The 16464-nt window shown below is 41.4% G+C and overlaps 1 protein-coding gene across 1 annotated transcript in view; it reads right to left on the reverse strand.

Moving 5' to 3' along the window:
* The window catches only part of PIN4 (peptidylprolyl cis/trans isomerase, NIMA-interacting 4), a 166046-nt gene that overhangs the window by 123324 nt on the left and 26258 nt on the right, over positions 1–16464 (reverse strand). Inside the window, exon 2 of the mRNA XM_069648638.1 lies at positions 4029–4096. Within this exon, the coding sequence (XP_069504739.1) occupies positions 4029–4096 (68 nt within the window). The remainder of the gene's footprint in view (positions 1–4028; positions 4097–16464) is intronic.

Here is a 16464-nt window from a genome sequence, read left to right on the forward strand (position 1 = left end):
TGGAAAAGTTCTGTGAGGAACAAGGAAGGAGACGCTGACAGAGGCCTCATGGTTTTGGCCATAAACTTTTATTGAAATGAAAAGGGGTTGGAAAATGTCTCTCTGACCCTACTCTAAGAGGTATTTCCCTACTTAAAACAAAACTAAGGGTCTGTCGATGCTAAGATGTCCAAAGCAAAATGTCCTATGTCCAAAGTACTATTTTAGCCCTTACATTCTAAAAATCAACTCTAAGTTAAAAGGGAAATGTCTTTGTCCTAGAAAAGTACACCAATGTTCAGAAAAAGGAAAGGCCCTAACTCCAACACAAGAAAAGTTACATATGGATAATGTTCACAGTTCCAGAGGATGGTTCCTGCCCCCTGGTTTTCTCTTCACTCTGCTTTATACTTTTAAGGATATCGGTTCCTTGAGTTTCTTTTGATCAACAACACAACTGGTATGCAAAACAACTCTTGGTGGGATACCTGCTGTACTCTCCTGCCAGGTTTCTGCTCCTCTTTAATATAATTTCAACACAGTCTTTTGCTATTCCTGATGTATCCTCATTAGGACGTCCTCATGTGAAGTATTTTACACAATGGCAAACTTAACCTTGCCTGGTATATTCTCTTGCCAGGGCTTTCTTATGCAAACACACTTGCAAATTGAATCTGCTTTGTATACTCTCCTGCTAGTGCTTTTCTCATATGAATACAATTGCAACTAAACTCTGCCTTGTATACTCTCCTGCCAGGGCTTTCTCGTATGAATATACTCTTTTTCCAGGACTTTTTCATAGGTACACTAGGCACACTTGCAAACGTGACAGTCTCTTATATTTATTCTGTTCTGTCTCTAAGAAATATTGAGTCTCTTGTTCTCGCTCATATGCTTCATTTACTTTTATTTGTCTTTGGTAGGGTTGCCTCTGTGGCTTAATCAACCCGCAGACAAACTATCGCAGCACAAAGGGGAAAAAGCATCAAGTGCAGTTTCTGGGTTTTTCAAAAAAAGGGAACCGATATTCTAACCAAACCATCATTTGAGAGAGGACCTCATAATATACTATTTTCAAGATCCGAATACATGGCTAGTGTTTTGCAGTGAGCATGTGTTATTTCTGTAAAACGGTCAATGTGTACTCAAAACCCAAAAGGCACATACTATTCTGCAGAGTAATTTTGGCCAAAGCCCTTTGGAACAAAGATCTCATTATTGCAAAATAACTTTGTTTTCACTGCCCCTTATGGAGCCAGTCTTTCCCCTAACATGCTGGCATTTGAAGCAGCAATCTTTAAACTATGGTGAACTACATGTATACCGCCCCAAAAATGAGAGCAGCTAGGGCTGCAGTGGCCTCACGATTTAATTTATTTCATATGGACACAATGAATAACGATCCTGGGTCAATTTGCCTTGCAATGTCAATGCGCACTAAGAACAAGATAATATGACTGTTTATATGGTGCTTCATGTCCGACTGATCCTGCTTCTAAGCACTTCAGTTATAGTTGTTTTTGTTAAGAAATTTGATTGTGCTCAAACTATCAACCTCGGGAGAACAAACGGCTAAGTCAGTCCTTTTTTGAAACATGCAGGCTGGCTCCATGATTGATGCATGCGATTATCTTGCTTAGCTATCTTCCCGACTTACTACTAATTTGATAAATCTGAAGGCATATGGAACAGTTACAATGGCAAGCAGCAACGCCCCATACTGGTGGCTTTACCAACTTTCATGGTTGTGGGTGTAGAGGTACACCTATGCATGAACGTTCAAAGTTTTGGTGTGCAGTCACTTTCATTATCTTGTCATGCTCAGCACTTCGTTCCCAAATGGGGGCGAGTGAATTGTGTGTGTGGCTGGTAGCTTCAGGCTTCAAATTTTGCATCCTGAAAGAGCCAACAAATTTATTAAAGAAAGCCTGCAACTAGCAGCTGCTTCGGGTATAGACGGAAAGGAAACAGCAGCTCAAAGAGCCACTCCCAACAGCATCACATGTGTTAATCGTCTTTCGAGGTCATCAGAGGGAGAAAGTGGAACAATAGATTACTGCCATAGATTACTGCTAATTGGCTATTAGACATCAGAGAACATCCACATTGCCTCTGCCAAGATATCAGATACAAAACTGTCAAGATACGGGCACAATGAAAGAAGAGGTATGACTCTCGAAATGCAACGTCTGCTACCGGATAACTAGGTAAAATCACAAGAACAAGTAGGTACTTTCCAAGTACAGCCGGGTATATGTGAAAAAAGCAGGCATGGATTTAGATAGTAACTGAAGAAGGACAGAGGAGGAATAAAGAAAGGGTGGCACTATTTCAATGAAACCCAGACAAGAGAACAAGTAAGGTGGTACGAATAGGGAAAGTACAGATCAAGCACAGTCCATCATGTTGGGAGAGGAGAATACAGATATTCTCCATGAAGAGCAAAATCGACAAAGCGAAGACTAAAACACAGGAGTGAAATAATTGATGAAAACCGGATAGACAGTGAAAGAACATGGTCAGAGGAGGATCGTGGAACTGAACATCGCTGGCCCAAAGTAGAAGAGCTCCAGCAATATTATGTGACTATGAACTTTAATAATTTCTCATATCAAAGGGAGATGTGCAGTGCAAGGCTTTCCATCTAGCATTCCGACAGATTAAGTCATTGCAGAGCATGGGGGAGGGGCTAAGCAGGGCGAGGCAAGCGCCAGAACGGAGGAAAAGAATGCTGTAGTACAAATCTCCACACAAGGCTCTCCGACTGCGTTGCATGCTGTTTCCTCCATAAAGAGAACTGTATATCGTGACAAGTGATTGCAAAGCAACTCATAAATAAAGGTGGTTACCAATTATAATACAGAGTGGTAGTCTTCTTTAGGAAGTGTGTGAATGGTGGCTGAATTTAATATTGTACTACAGCGTGACATTGAGGAACCACAACCAAATTGTTTTTGTTTAACGGTTTAGCACATACATCACAGTTATTTGGAACAGATGAAGTAATAGCTGGAATGTTATCTCACTGTCTAGGACATACATACAGACGAGCTTGTCTGTCCACTGGTTGATTTCCAACCCATTCTACCATCATGTGTGGTCCAGTTTCTGGAACATAGCTGCAAACCCTACGATTCTTGAAAACAACATCTATGTGCTTGCTTCAGAACCAATGGATTACGACATCTCTTAACATATGGAATACTCTTATATGCAGGATCCAACTCGGGAACAATGAGTTGGATCTTAGGATCCAGCACCTTAACCCAAGTAAAAATAAAATGTGCGCCCTCTTCAATGTGCACTGCCTGTAAATATTTCTACATTCTAGAAAACAGCTCAGAACATACCTTGCATATTTGTGAGATGCGCTTTGCTTGCAGAATAACTATCAGCACGTATTACCATAGCCTAGAGTTACAAGATACAGAATCAGGAATTCTCCGAGAGAAATTGGTTTTAATTTCACCCATACATAATTTTTCCTGAATCAGACACTATTAAAATACCTAAATGTAGTCCAGGAAACAGTTGGACCACCCAGAGGAGCCATTTCTCCGAGCTATGACTTGCTATAATGTTGCATCTACAGCGCTGCAACAACATTTCTTAAAGTAATATTTTACAGAATGAGATCTGAGCCCTTCCCTTTCTACAAAGAGGTTATTATGACAAAGACTTCACAGGTTCATCGGTATCACCATTTCCTGGTCTAGTCTTACCAAAGGCATCCTACATGGTCTGCAACATCACTTTTATATCTCAGAAGCACAACTCCTCTGTGGTACCAGAACCGTTTGAAATGTATTTTCCTTTTGTTACCACATGCATTGAAAATATGATGTGCTTGCTTTCAGAATCTGATCTCATTTAATGTTGCTGCATTCGTATTTATACGATGGCCTTGTGTGAAAACATGTGCATAGATCTGCCATGCCAACAGTCCTTACGTACCAGTGATGCAGTTTGAAAAAGAAACAAAAGTCATTTTGTGCACTACACACAGAAAAATAACTGTTCACTAAGGAGTCCAAAACATTAAAACTCACCTTTACGGCAGTTCCCCCCTTAGGAGCTTGGGCCTTTTTATCAGCAGTCTCAGTTGCAGATGCTCCACCTTTAAAAACAGGACAACATTGATGCATAACACAATTATTTTGTTTTATGACATATAATCAAAGTGCAACAGCACTAAACATATTATTACATTTCAGGCTGTGTGGCCTTTATAACATATTGTGGGGGCTTATATCATTGGCACGCCTAATTTGAAAAGCTGATAATGCAGATATCAGGTCCACTGTAAAAGGGCAGATTTCAATAATAATCTGGGTGGCGTAGAGATACCAGCAGACTAAAGCAGGCAGTGCATGATTGAAATCATGCAGCGATACCTTAAAGAGTGTACATTTGGGGGTACATTGTACTAATATTAAGCCTTAGTATCTATATACTTTCGAAAACTAAATCAAATTAATGCCTTTTAGTATCACCCCGTGTCAATTGCCAAGCTGAGCAAAAATCTCCTCCAAGCCTTTCTGCTCACTGAAGTGACCTCATTCAAAGTCAACACAATGAAATTGCTTCTTACGGCCTTTTCATCTCTCGTCATCTCATCATTTTCTTTTAGGTTATATTACTTCCTTCATTATTGCAAAACACGGGGTATTCCCGTTACCACCTTTTTGCCCTACTAAACTCTCCCCTCCCCTTTACTGTTCTTTATTACTCATCTTTTTACCCCAATCATGGTTCCCCTTCTTTTTATGCACCATTCCACTTCCTTTTTATTATTTCGATTTTAGTAACATTCTTAGACTCTTCTTTATCATTTATTTTCAAATTTCTGTAAATTTCCCTTTAAATCCAACATGTGTATTTTTGGTGGAATGGCCTTGCATTGATACAGTTGGAATTTCATTGAAATGGCTGAGGTGAAACCGGTGTATACCTTCTTAGACACCCCACAATACTCTTCCGCTTAAGCAAATTAAAATCAAGACCTGAATAAGCCAGTGAGGGTAAAACGTGCCAGAAAGGCCTTTTTTGACTATTAACATTTTTGTTTCCCTAAAAGATGGATATGAAAACATATTTCTTCGTAGACAGATGGAAAATGATTGTAATCAAACAATCATTCATGGAGGGTGCTAATCCTTTTGTGGAAGGAAAGTTGAACTACTGTGGACAGAGCAACAGGGGAAAACAGAGCTCAGACAGGTTTTCCATCTGGGAAACAAATCAAGGGTTGTTTAAAAGCATTCCCCTTGATTCAGCAGATATGTACAAGCTAATAGCTTTACATTGTTGCTCCATGGGCACAGTCGGGCTTTGGAAAAAGATAAGCCAAGGAAAGAATTCCAAGCTGCAGATCAAACAAAGCTAAACCGGACTTTGGAGGCAATTACACATGAAAGTTATTTTTAGCTCTGCCATACTATCAAATGCCTTGGTTAATCCTGGTACCAAATAAAGCATTAAAATTAAATGTGAATTTCAATGATTTGTTAAAAGAAAATTAGGTCACAGTGCTTTCAAGGTTCACAGAGCCTTACCGAGTTACCGACACAACAGGGTTTGAAATTAAGATTAGATGAGCAGAAGTTAAAACAAGCTCCTGGGTGTCAACCATCATCCAATAGGCAGGAGCTACCACTGGGGAACCAAGAGTGAGTACTCAGGGGCACCACAAATCTAGCTTTCACATGAAATGCACACTTTCACTTATTGCCCATTAGCTATGATCCACTGTGTTTACCTGTGTACTGGTTGTGTGCGAATTCTTTTTATCAACATTTTTCAATTACTAATAGTTAATATCACATATGCATGTTCGGAAGGCACCAGTTAGCTTGGGCAGCAAAAAGAAAAGTAGCTCCTGGTAGCTATTGGTACAAGCTAACCAGGCTCCCCTAGGCTAAAAGCAGGAGCTAAAAAGCTCCCAGCAATTTCGAACCCTATAGTTTATTTTGCGGTTCAAGTTCACAATGCCTTTCTAGTTCACACAGCCCTACATCTTTACATTCTCTCGGGCTTCACATCTCTTCTTGTGGTTCTGAAAGAGTGACAACTAAAGCTTTGAGGTTTCTCAGAGCTTTGTGTTACTTCATGGGATGCTCAGAGCTTCAGACTTTGCCACACTTCTTAGACATTCAGTCCACTCAATGTTTGCAAAGTTCCAGGGTTCTCACAGTTTGAAGACACTCTTCCCATGACTTTTGTAGTTGATCGTTTTTCCAGTTCACATCCATAGGGGGCACTTTACTTTCAGGATCCTTCTCATATTTGAGGTTCACCTCACTCTCTGTGGTTCCCAGCACATTCAGGGGTAGCAGCACATTCAAGGGTTCCACCTAACATCTCCAAAGGTCCCATCTCACTCTTGGCTCTGGAGCCTTCAAGGATCACAGATCCTTCTAGGGTCCCTGCAGCTCCCAGAATCTTCACGGTCTCAGTGCCTCACAACACTTTCAGGGGCCAAGACACTCCCTTCTCAGTCCAAACTCCTTACTTTTATATCCAACTCATTCTCTCATTGGCAGGGGTTGTCTCCTAATGATAGGATGGCTTTCTTGAATGTTGTGTCCTTTATTCGTGCAACGCACATGGCTTTCCTTACACTGAGGGCATTCCAAATAAAGGGAAGACACCTATCCTTAAAAGGGTGGCACAGTTAAACAAAAATCGGAAGCCCCCCTCCCCACCCACCTCAGATCTGAACATTCACACTGGACCTTCAGGAAACCCCTCAAGACTTTATTTGACACTGTAGGGAAGGCATGGTATCACAGGTATGACACTGAATCAATGGGTACAATGCGTAAAACCTTAATTGAAAATGTTGGGGTTGGAGAAAGTCCTATTTTGCTCTATAACTAAGTCTAGACCATCAAACGATAAACAAAATAGTCCTAGTTGAGCCCGTCAAATCAAAATGGCCTATGCTAACGAAAACCTAATGCCTGCCCCATCTCTTGAACAACAAGTGTAAATGTATGCAAAAGAAAAATCAGTGTTCAAAAGAATAAATGGTAGTTGAAAAAGCTCTCCTCCTCACGTTAAATCTCACAGAGTAAGGCTGTCCCTGTAGGCAGGATGACACACTCTGGCTAGGTTTCTAACACCCTAAGCAGTTCCAAACCGTGGATTGAGGCCCATCTGGCCTTCCACGTTAAAGTCTCTTTCTTGATTTTAAAAATTGTGTTCCAACGTAAAGTTCACAAAGGTCCCCCTCTGCCAGGCTCAGACCTCTCACGTCACAGCAACACAAACTTGCAAGGGGGCTCCCTTCATCAAGCTTATTATACTTTGGGTCTCCCTCAATCGGACTCGTATCTCTTTTGGATGTCGAAGACTTTCGAATGTGCATGGCTCTTTTACAGACCACCGCAGGACCACTTTGACTCAATGCTCACGTCTACTCTCGCTTAATTCATCATTGCTGTTTGTTTGCTTTTTAACTTCAAACAATGCACCTTTCACAGAGACTTTCGAATGGGCTACTTCCTTTCACCAGACCACTCCATTACTTACGTATTGCTGATCTTACAGCTGCCTTTTACTTCAAAGTTCATTCACAGGTCTGCCTTTGTTCGTGTCTCATCCACCCATGTGCAGCCTTCACTTGTGATATAATGTTGCCATTTCATTCGCTTTAACACACACCGATCTCTCAGATCGCTTGCCAACTCACCTGCTGTGTGCGCTTGTTTCTTGTTTTGCTATTTCCAATTCACGAGTCAAGGTTAGTACCACAGGCTTAGCCTCGCCTCCCCAACTCTGCCGTTCACCCGGCAGGGTCGCTGGCTTCCTTGAAACACAATGCAATCTTTACTTGTGGGTCTGGCCTTCTTCACCAGTCTTTCGCGAAAAAGGTATTACTTACCTTAATCAGAGCGTTGTAGTGCTCCCAGAAGTGTCCAGGGTACCCCCCTCTTACCTCAGACCGAGCTGCTGCTTGTGTCCCTTCATCGAGTTCTTAACAGGGTCTCCACCGTGAGTTGTTAACTTGCTGCTTACTTAAAGACTAGGGACTTGAAGAAATCCACAGGAACTCTTTGTATTATGCTGCTGGTCAAGACTTTGAGGCCTCTCCGAACTGCCTTTAGCTAGGGTTGCGTTTTCGGACTTACTTGCTGTGCGAAAAAACCATCTATAGAGCCTTGAACCGTGCTAGTCTTTTACTAACTAACCATTTTCCTTCCCCAAAGGCACTTGCTTATATGTGCATGCAGATTAAATGTCTTACCGTATTTCTAAGAACCGCAAGTGTGCGTAGTTACCGATAATATGATAACATTGTCTTTTCACTTTCTAAAGTTGCAACAAACGTAACCACGAATAATCACAAACTAAGAAATGCCCTTTGCAGTGTATTCTAAAGTATTCCAATGTGTTCTTGTACAAACTTATGAGGTATTTAAGGTGATTCTGATTTAAATATAAATAAATATATCATTTTATATAAACTAAATGTATAAGTTTCTTTGAAGTCTGTGTCTAACTGGATTCAGTGCACTTACCAACAGCTCACATCTTCCTCTGAAGATAAGCCTTATTGCTCTGCCACCCTACGAAAGCTCCAGCAGTAGTACAGACTGATACTAAGAGTTGGGGATCTACAAATCACTGAGATAGTTTACTAAAGTCTTACATCAGGATGGGCTCTAGGAAAACTCCCCCAACACCATGCAAATGGCAACAGAGCGCAGTATGAAACCCAATAACATAATATTGTGTAATGTAATGTTGCGCTAGACAGCCTCAGTGCAGGATAGTGCTTTACAAATGCTACAGCCAGGCACGTTTCTGGGCTCGGGCAAAGTGGGAGGCTGCCCGTGGCGCAATACCCTGGGGGGAGGGCGCGCAATTGCCCGGTGAGGCGGAATTTACCAGGTGGGGGCAGAGGGGGTGCACATGTGCGATTGCCGTGGCTTGGGCGCGATTGCCCAGGGCGAGTAATGGAAGCAGGTGCTGCCTCTTCCAACCAGCGTAGTTATGTGGAACTACGTAACGGTACATGGGTCAACCACTTTTGGAAGTTTTGCGCGCCTCTCGCTGGTGGCTGCCTTTGTCCCTCTAGTTTGCAACATGGAACAGAGATTTGCGTAAATGTCTCAGCATTCTAACGCTAAGTGGAACTATATGAAGGCAATATGCATGTTTCCAGTGTTACTCCTACAATTTTGGACTAGGATTGTAGTGAAGTGTCCTCATTAAAGCCTGTAGCAATACAGCATCTGCAGTTTGTCAATAGTCATGATGTGAGAGTAAATCCAGGGGTATTTGAGAATGTGAAAAGCTGTCAGAATGATCAGAGAGAGGGGATCCTGCCAGAGCAGAAGGGTAAGGCTGGGGAACTGTGCATGCTGAGAGGGAGAAAGAAGATTTGTGAATGAGAGTCCTGCGACAGTTGCCATCCTAAAACGCTGCTAGAAGTTCTTGTCACAATCCATAGGAGGATGTCTATTAACAAGTCATAATCATTGTTAGCTACATAGCGAGTATGTGAAGTCGTGGAGCAGCAGCTGACCTATTTCATAAGAGAGTGTTGTCGTGGGTTTCCTGAATGTTCGAGAAGAAGGAGATTGCAAGTGGTCATCCACCGAGGGGGGCAAGTATGTTTGGGATTTTGCTTTATAGGGAATATTTCAATATCGAATGATGGATTGTTTAAAAAGGTGCACACCTTTTATACTTGGCTGGCAACGTTAACGGAAAATCTTCTGTCTGGGGTTATTTTTCGGGTAGTGATTAATTTTTTGAAAGGCCAATGCTCATTTTTCCTTTGCTCTTCCTTTAATTAAAAAAAGGACCAACTGAATTAAATTTGCAGATTTAACTTTAAGAGGTGTTCTCTTCCTGTATGTATATCAATGAGCCAGCACCCCCTCCCCATGTTTTTTAGGTCTTGAGCCCTGTGGATTTTATTAACACATGAAGACCTTTAAAACCGCTTACTTTGTTCAGGTAAATAGGGTCTGCTTCGATCACACTATACTTTGCCCCTTTGCCCATTCCCTGCCCTCACATCATTGAAACCTGCAGTCACAGCACTAGACATTCTGTAGGTAAGCATCTTAAAATAATAAAGACATTGCTTGGAGATTCATTCAAAATAATGCTCCTTTCTGTGCATTGTTTATTGGGTGTCTCGTGTAGGGTATCCTTTCCTGTCTACAGATATAATTCCCTAAATATGTTTCTGTGTTGGGAGATGGGCATGCTCACATCGAGACCCAGCCCCTGATCATCTAGTATTCCAGACTTGTTTATCAAATATCACTGTTCTATTCCTGAAATGCTTTGTAATGAGGAACACTCATTAGTGCTATTTGTCCCCTTTGCCACTTTCATAGATGTATTGTGGCAGAGTACAATAGGGGTGTACCAGACTAACCGTCTTGGAATGATAAACTTCTATCAGAAGATAATGTATATGGTTAGTGTAGTGATGTCCCTTGCGAAATACGAGTGATAGGCACAGAACTCCTGCAACACAGGGCCAGTGGGCCCTCAGACCCCAGCAGGATCACACCGCAGTGTGCCAGTACAGTTTGAAACTGCATTCAGGGCCTTTCCTAAGACCTGATGACAGACGAACCATTTAATTGGGCAGCAACAGCTGTGTTTTCACATTAGATTTCTTTTCTAAAGTACTTAAATTACAATGTAATGAAACCAGCTTTATTTGTAGAGCAATGATTAATTGCTATGAAGGAGGGGCTTTGTCACACGACACAGGTGTATTATGGATGTGACGTGTGTCAGTCGGAAGGGAGGTTGGCTAGAGGGTGGGGGGCGCATTCAGAGAAGGGGTAGGAGTCGAATGTGACATGTGGCACATGCCACAGCGTGCCACAGCATGCCACCAATCTCTGGACTGGCTGATGGAAAATGTGCAGTTTTAAGGAGTTCAAACATATTGTACAAGTGAAAAATACCCTCTCAATCATTGTGGGATTGTTTTATATTGAAACACGTTCAGCAAATGCATAGTTTAAGTACTTATCATGCCACAGCATGTCACCAATCTCGGTACTAGCTGATGTCAAATTTACTGTTTAAATGACTTTTAAGACATTAAACAAATGAGTAAAAAGCCTCACAATCCTTTTGCGATGTTAATAAATCAAATAAAAAAATAAAAAATGTGGCTTCTGACCACTGCCTAGAATTTTCAAATTCATGCACTGTAGTCTGCAGTTCTACAGATGCACCAAAGCTTTATATGGGAAATCTCTGGTGCTAGTTCTTATGACCTATTCAAACAGCAGGGCCAGACAGTCCCTTTTCAGTGTCAATTCTAACGTGGCATGCCACCTAGATATGTCTTATAGCTCCTTCAAATCAGTGTTTTCATTGCTTCAAAATTACTCCAGGCATCTCACCTCTTAGTCTCTTGTCTTATGTTTCATACCTTTCAGCAATTGAATGTTTGAAAGCACTTGGAACTCCAGCATGCCACAGCAGGTCACCCCTCTCGGGACTAGCTGATGTCAAATTTACTGTTTAAATGACTTTTAAGACATTAAACAAGTGAGTAAAAGCCTCACAATCTTTTTGCGATGTTAATAAATCAAATAAAAAATAAAGAAAATGTGGATTTGGACAGCTGCCTAGAACTTTCAACCTCATGCACTGTAGTCTGCAGTTCTACAGTTGCACCAACGCTCTATATGGGAAATCTCTGGTGCTAGTTCTTGTTATGTATGTTCTTAGTGATAAAGTAAACATACACTTGCATCCAGATCGTTATCTTGTTTATTGATAGAAGGAGAGTTCCCTCACTGCGTCCGCTGTCCGCCTTCCTCCAGCTGAGTCACAGATAGAATATCAGCTCGAGGAACGCCCCACCGAACCACAGTATGCGAAGGTTCTATTAACCTTCACATTATAACATCTCCCCCCCTTAATACAAATCAACAAAAATTACATACAGAGGGCATTGGAGAAAGGAAAACAAAAACAGAACAAAACATTAAATGCAGGATCAAACACAGATAAATCTGTAAGTGAAAGGATACACGTTGTCTCGTCTTCTTTAAGTTACATTGGTCTATCATGTAACATGTTCAATAATAATAAATGAAGTCTTCTTTCATCCGTGGCACTCTTCTCCTGGATCCCAAATCAGAGACATCATTGTTCATCAGGTCACTATGGCATGCAGTTTTGGATGATGCAGATCCTTCTTTCTCCAGCATATCTCTCCTCTCCACCCTGTTGTTTTCATCTATCATCCGTTTCACTCTTCCATCCGTCACAATAATGTCATCACATGACCACTTACTTCCATCCTCTAGTATTACAGATTTATTTGAACAGTTCACCACTCTTTGTGGATGACGATATTTAGATTCTCCTTTCAAAACTCTTCTGGGTTCTTTCACTCTGATCCAGTCACCCACCTCGATCTTAATTTCCTTCACATGTTTCTGGCTATCGTAATATTTTTTGTACTTCTCGTGTTTATCTTTTACTCTCCTAATAACTGCATCCATGTCCACAGATGTATTCTTCTTCAAGGGTAGCCAGGCTGGTCTCAATCTATTTGTAGCAATTCTTCCTCTCATCATAGTAAATGGCTCTTCCTCCGTTGTAGAATGTGGCGTGACTCTATAAGTAACCAAAGCTTCTTTAAGAGTCTCTCTCCAGGGCAAGTTGTTAGCTACAGCCAGTTGAATAGTATCTTTAATAAAGCGGTTCATCCTTTCCACCAACCCGTTCCCTATGGGATGGTATAGAGCTGTGGTTCTGTGCTTAATAGCTCTTTCTTTGAGAACCTTCTGCACTTCTATTGACATAACTTGTGCACCATTGTCCGAGATCATCTCTTGGGGTTCCCCCTCTCTATTAAAAATTTCTTCCAGAAATGTTTTAACCTTCATGGCTGAAACTGACTCTTCCATTATGCCACATTCCACCCACTTGGAAGTGTAATCAACCAACACAATGATATAGATTTTTTGGGGTTCCAATATTTCAAATGGGCCTGAAATATCAACAGCCAACTTCGTCCACACTGAATCTGGTATTGTTATAGGCTGCAACGGTGAGGCTCTAGTCACTTTTCCTTTGTCGCTCACTGCGCATGCAGAGCATTCTCTTACAATGTTTTCTAGATCACTCCATATATTGGGCCACCAAAATGTCTCTCTGACTCTTCTTTTCGTCAAGTTTCTTCCTATATGCCCCTCATGTGCTATTTCCATTATCTTCTCTCTTAAACTCGAAGGTGGAACTATGCGATCTCCACGGTATATACACACTTCATCGCAAGACATTTCATCTTTCTTATTCTCCCAAGGAGAAATGCTTTCTGTTACCACTCTCCAATCACTTTTAATTGCTCTCCTAAACAGCTCTTGTTCATCATCCCTCTCGCTAGCTTTGACCCATTCTTCTTTGGAAAAACTGGGGTGTATTTGTGCTATCACGCAATCCATCTCCATCTCCTCTTCCTTGGCCACTTCATGAGTTGTGGAACATGGCAAGCGGGATAAACAATCAGCAACTCTGTTCCTTTTGCCAGGGGTAAAACTAACCGTGAGATTGTATTGCATTATAATTAGAATCCACCTTCTAATGCGAGGAGACATTAAATGCGAATTTATGGGACTTAGATTGTGTATGAGAGGCTTATGATCAGTTTTAATTTCAATGGGGCTTCCCCAAATCAACCCTTTAAAGTGCTCTAAGATCCAAATCACTGCCAGAGCCTCTCTTTCAATTGTGGAATAGTTTTTCTCTGCATCCTTTAGTGTCCTAGAGGCAAAAGCAATCGGGACTATTGTTCCATGCTGAACTTGTTCCAACACACCTCCTAAGCCCACATTACTTGCATCAACTGATATAATGGACTTGGCTCTGCAGTCAAACATCTTCAAAACAGGAGCCTTGTTTATTGACGTTTTGATATCTTGAAGTTCTCGCCTGCATTCAGGTGACCAATCAAAACTCACACCATTCTTTATCAAACTCCTCATGTGGCTCGTCCTGTGTGTATAGTGATCAATAAATTTGGAGTAATATTCCGTTAAGCCCATTAAGCTCCTCAATTGATCTTTATTAGATGGGTCAGGCATTTTCAGTATCGTATCCACAAGACTTTCTTTAGGCCTTATTCCTTCCGCATCAATACAATGGCCCAGATATGTTACTTCCTTCTTTTTAATTCTACATTTTTCTATTTTTAATGTGAGTCCTTTTTGTTGTAAAATCTGTAGAACACCAATACGTTTGGCATCATGGTCTTCTTCTGATACAGCTGATATCAGAATGTCATCTTGAAAAAAATAGACACCCCGTAAGCCTTCAAAAAGATATTGCATCAGCCTTTGGAAAACAGCAGCTGCGGATGCTAATCCAAATGGCATTCTTTTAAAACGGAAAGCCCCCAAGGGGGTTATGAAAGATGTGAGATGCCTAGACTCTTCTTCCAACACCACCTGATGATATGCAGTTGATAAATCAAGTGTGGTGAAGTATCTAGCTGGTTCCATTGTGGAGAGCATCTCTCCTATGTTTGGTAGGGGGTGGCGATCAACCCATATACTGTTGTTCAAATCTCTTAAGTCCACACACATGCAAATTTCTCCCCCTGGCTTCCGCACAATTGGGGACAACCATTCAGAGCTTTCTATAGGCTCAATAATGTCTTCAGAACACAATCTTTCTAACTCCTTCTTCAAAGGTTCACAGGTACCAACTGGTATGTTCCTTAATGTATGTACAACAGGCTTTGCCCCTTTTTTTAGAACAATGCAATGCTTAAAACCCTTGAGCAAACCTATATGGTTGTTGAATACATCTGGAAAAGACTGCTCCAAACTGGCGTCTGAATTGCAGCACTTATCTGTGACACTCATGATGGGAATGTTTTCCCCCGGATGAATTCTGATCTTCAAAGCCGCTTGTTCCCACCAGCCGACTATAGCAAACCCTTCGCGGGCAACATATAACTTGCAATATGTTTGTCTCCCTTCAAAAGCCAACTGGATCCATACATAACCAAGAATGTCAATGGGAGACTTGCCATAACCCGTCGCCTTGACTTTGATCAGACATAGATCCTCACGTTTTTTTTTAAGGATTCCATGGAACGTGTTTTCATCCACTATGGTATATGGGGATCCCGTATCCACCATCACTTCTATGGTAATCCCGTCAATAGACATTGGTACCCATGAGCCAATACTATTTTCTTTAGACGAAAGAGTTAAAATCTGCACCACATCATCCATTTCTTTGGTGACTGCTACCGCATCCTCAGAACCATGTGTCATTTCCACAGCTCTCACCCCCATCATGTTGCCCCTGGTAGACTGGCGATAACTCCTGTTGCCACTTCCCCGCATAAAATTCCTTCCTCTTCCTCTGATACGTCTACACATTTTGCCGTAGTGACCCATCTGGCCACACTTGAAACACTCCACACCATTAGCTGGACAGTCTCTATCTGGATTCACATGTTTGTGCCAACCACACCTACCGCAGTTGGCTTGATTCCATGGTAGCATTTCCTTACTTTGTCTGGTGCCCTTATTTAGATCTGACCTTACAAACTTTTTCACCATGGCAATCAATGTCTCTTCATCCTTATTCATTTCATCACTTGCTACAGCTTGAATAGGGCCTTTGTCGAACATTTCTTGTTTATTTTGCACTTCTCGCATGCATTTGTCACCCAACTCAATGGAGCATGCAATATCCAAAGTCTGTTCCAAAGATGGATTCTTCGCCTGCCAAAGTCTTTGTTGTATTTTGGGATCAGCAACATGAAGAACGATCTGATCTCTCAAATATTCATTTGTTAACCCTGTAAATTCACATGTAGCTATGAGGCCTCGTAAAGCTGCAACATACATGTCAATAGACTCATTCTTGAGTTGTCTCCTGGTGAAAAACCTGTATCTTTCTAACACCACATTAGTTCTATTTCCAAAATGTTTGTTTAATTTCAACAAGGCAATATCGTATTTCCTAGAACCGGATGTGGAATCACCAGAACCACCTGCAGTATCATCACCATCAGGTAACGTCCGAAATATTCTTAAGGCTTCAGCCCCAATACAACTGAGTAAAGTGGCCTCCTTTAAATCATCACTGAACTTGGCGCCGCCAATGGCCCTCATGTAGACCTGGAAATTGTCCAGCCATTGTTCCCACGATAAGGTTGGAGTCCCAGGTTGTGCTAAGAACTTTTGTGGTGCCACTATGCTTTGCATGTTAGAATATTAGAAATGTTTTTTTTTTTAATTTCTTTATCTTTGTATATGGTTTGTGACAATTTCACATATATACCTAGTCATGAGCCAGCTGAAAGTCTGTGGTGATATATATGTTCTGCTACACACAATGTAGGTAACCCACTTGCTTCAATGTAGTACAGCAGCCTGATCTGTTTGTTTAACATACGAATATTCTTTTACATTCACTACTTCATTAGTGTATTGGCAGGCCGTGATTTCATATTGTGATTGT

The sequence above is a fragment of the Ambystoma mexicanum genome, chromosome 2q, assembly GCF_040938575.1.
Source record: "Ambystoma mexicanum isolate Mex_15411 chromosome 2q, UKY_AmexF1_1, whole genome shotgun sequence".
Lineage (NCBI taxonomy): Eukaryota > Metazoa > Chordata > Amphibia > Caudata > Ambystomatidae > Ambystoma > Ambystoma mexicanum.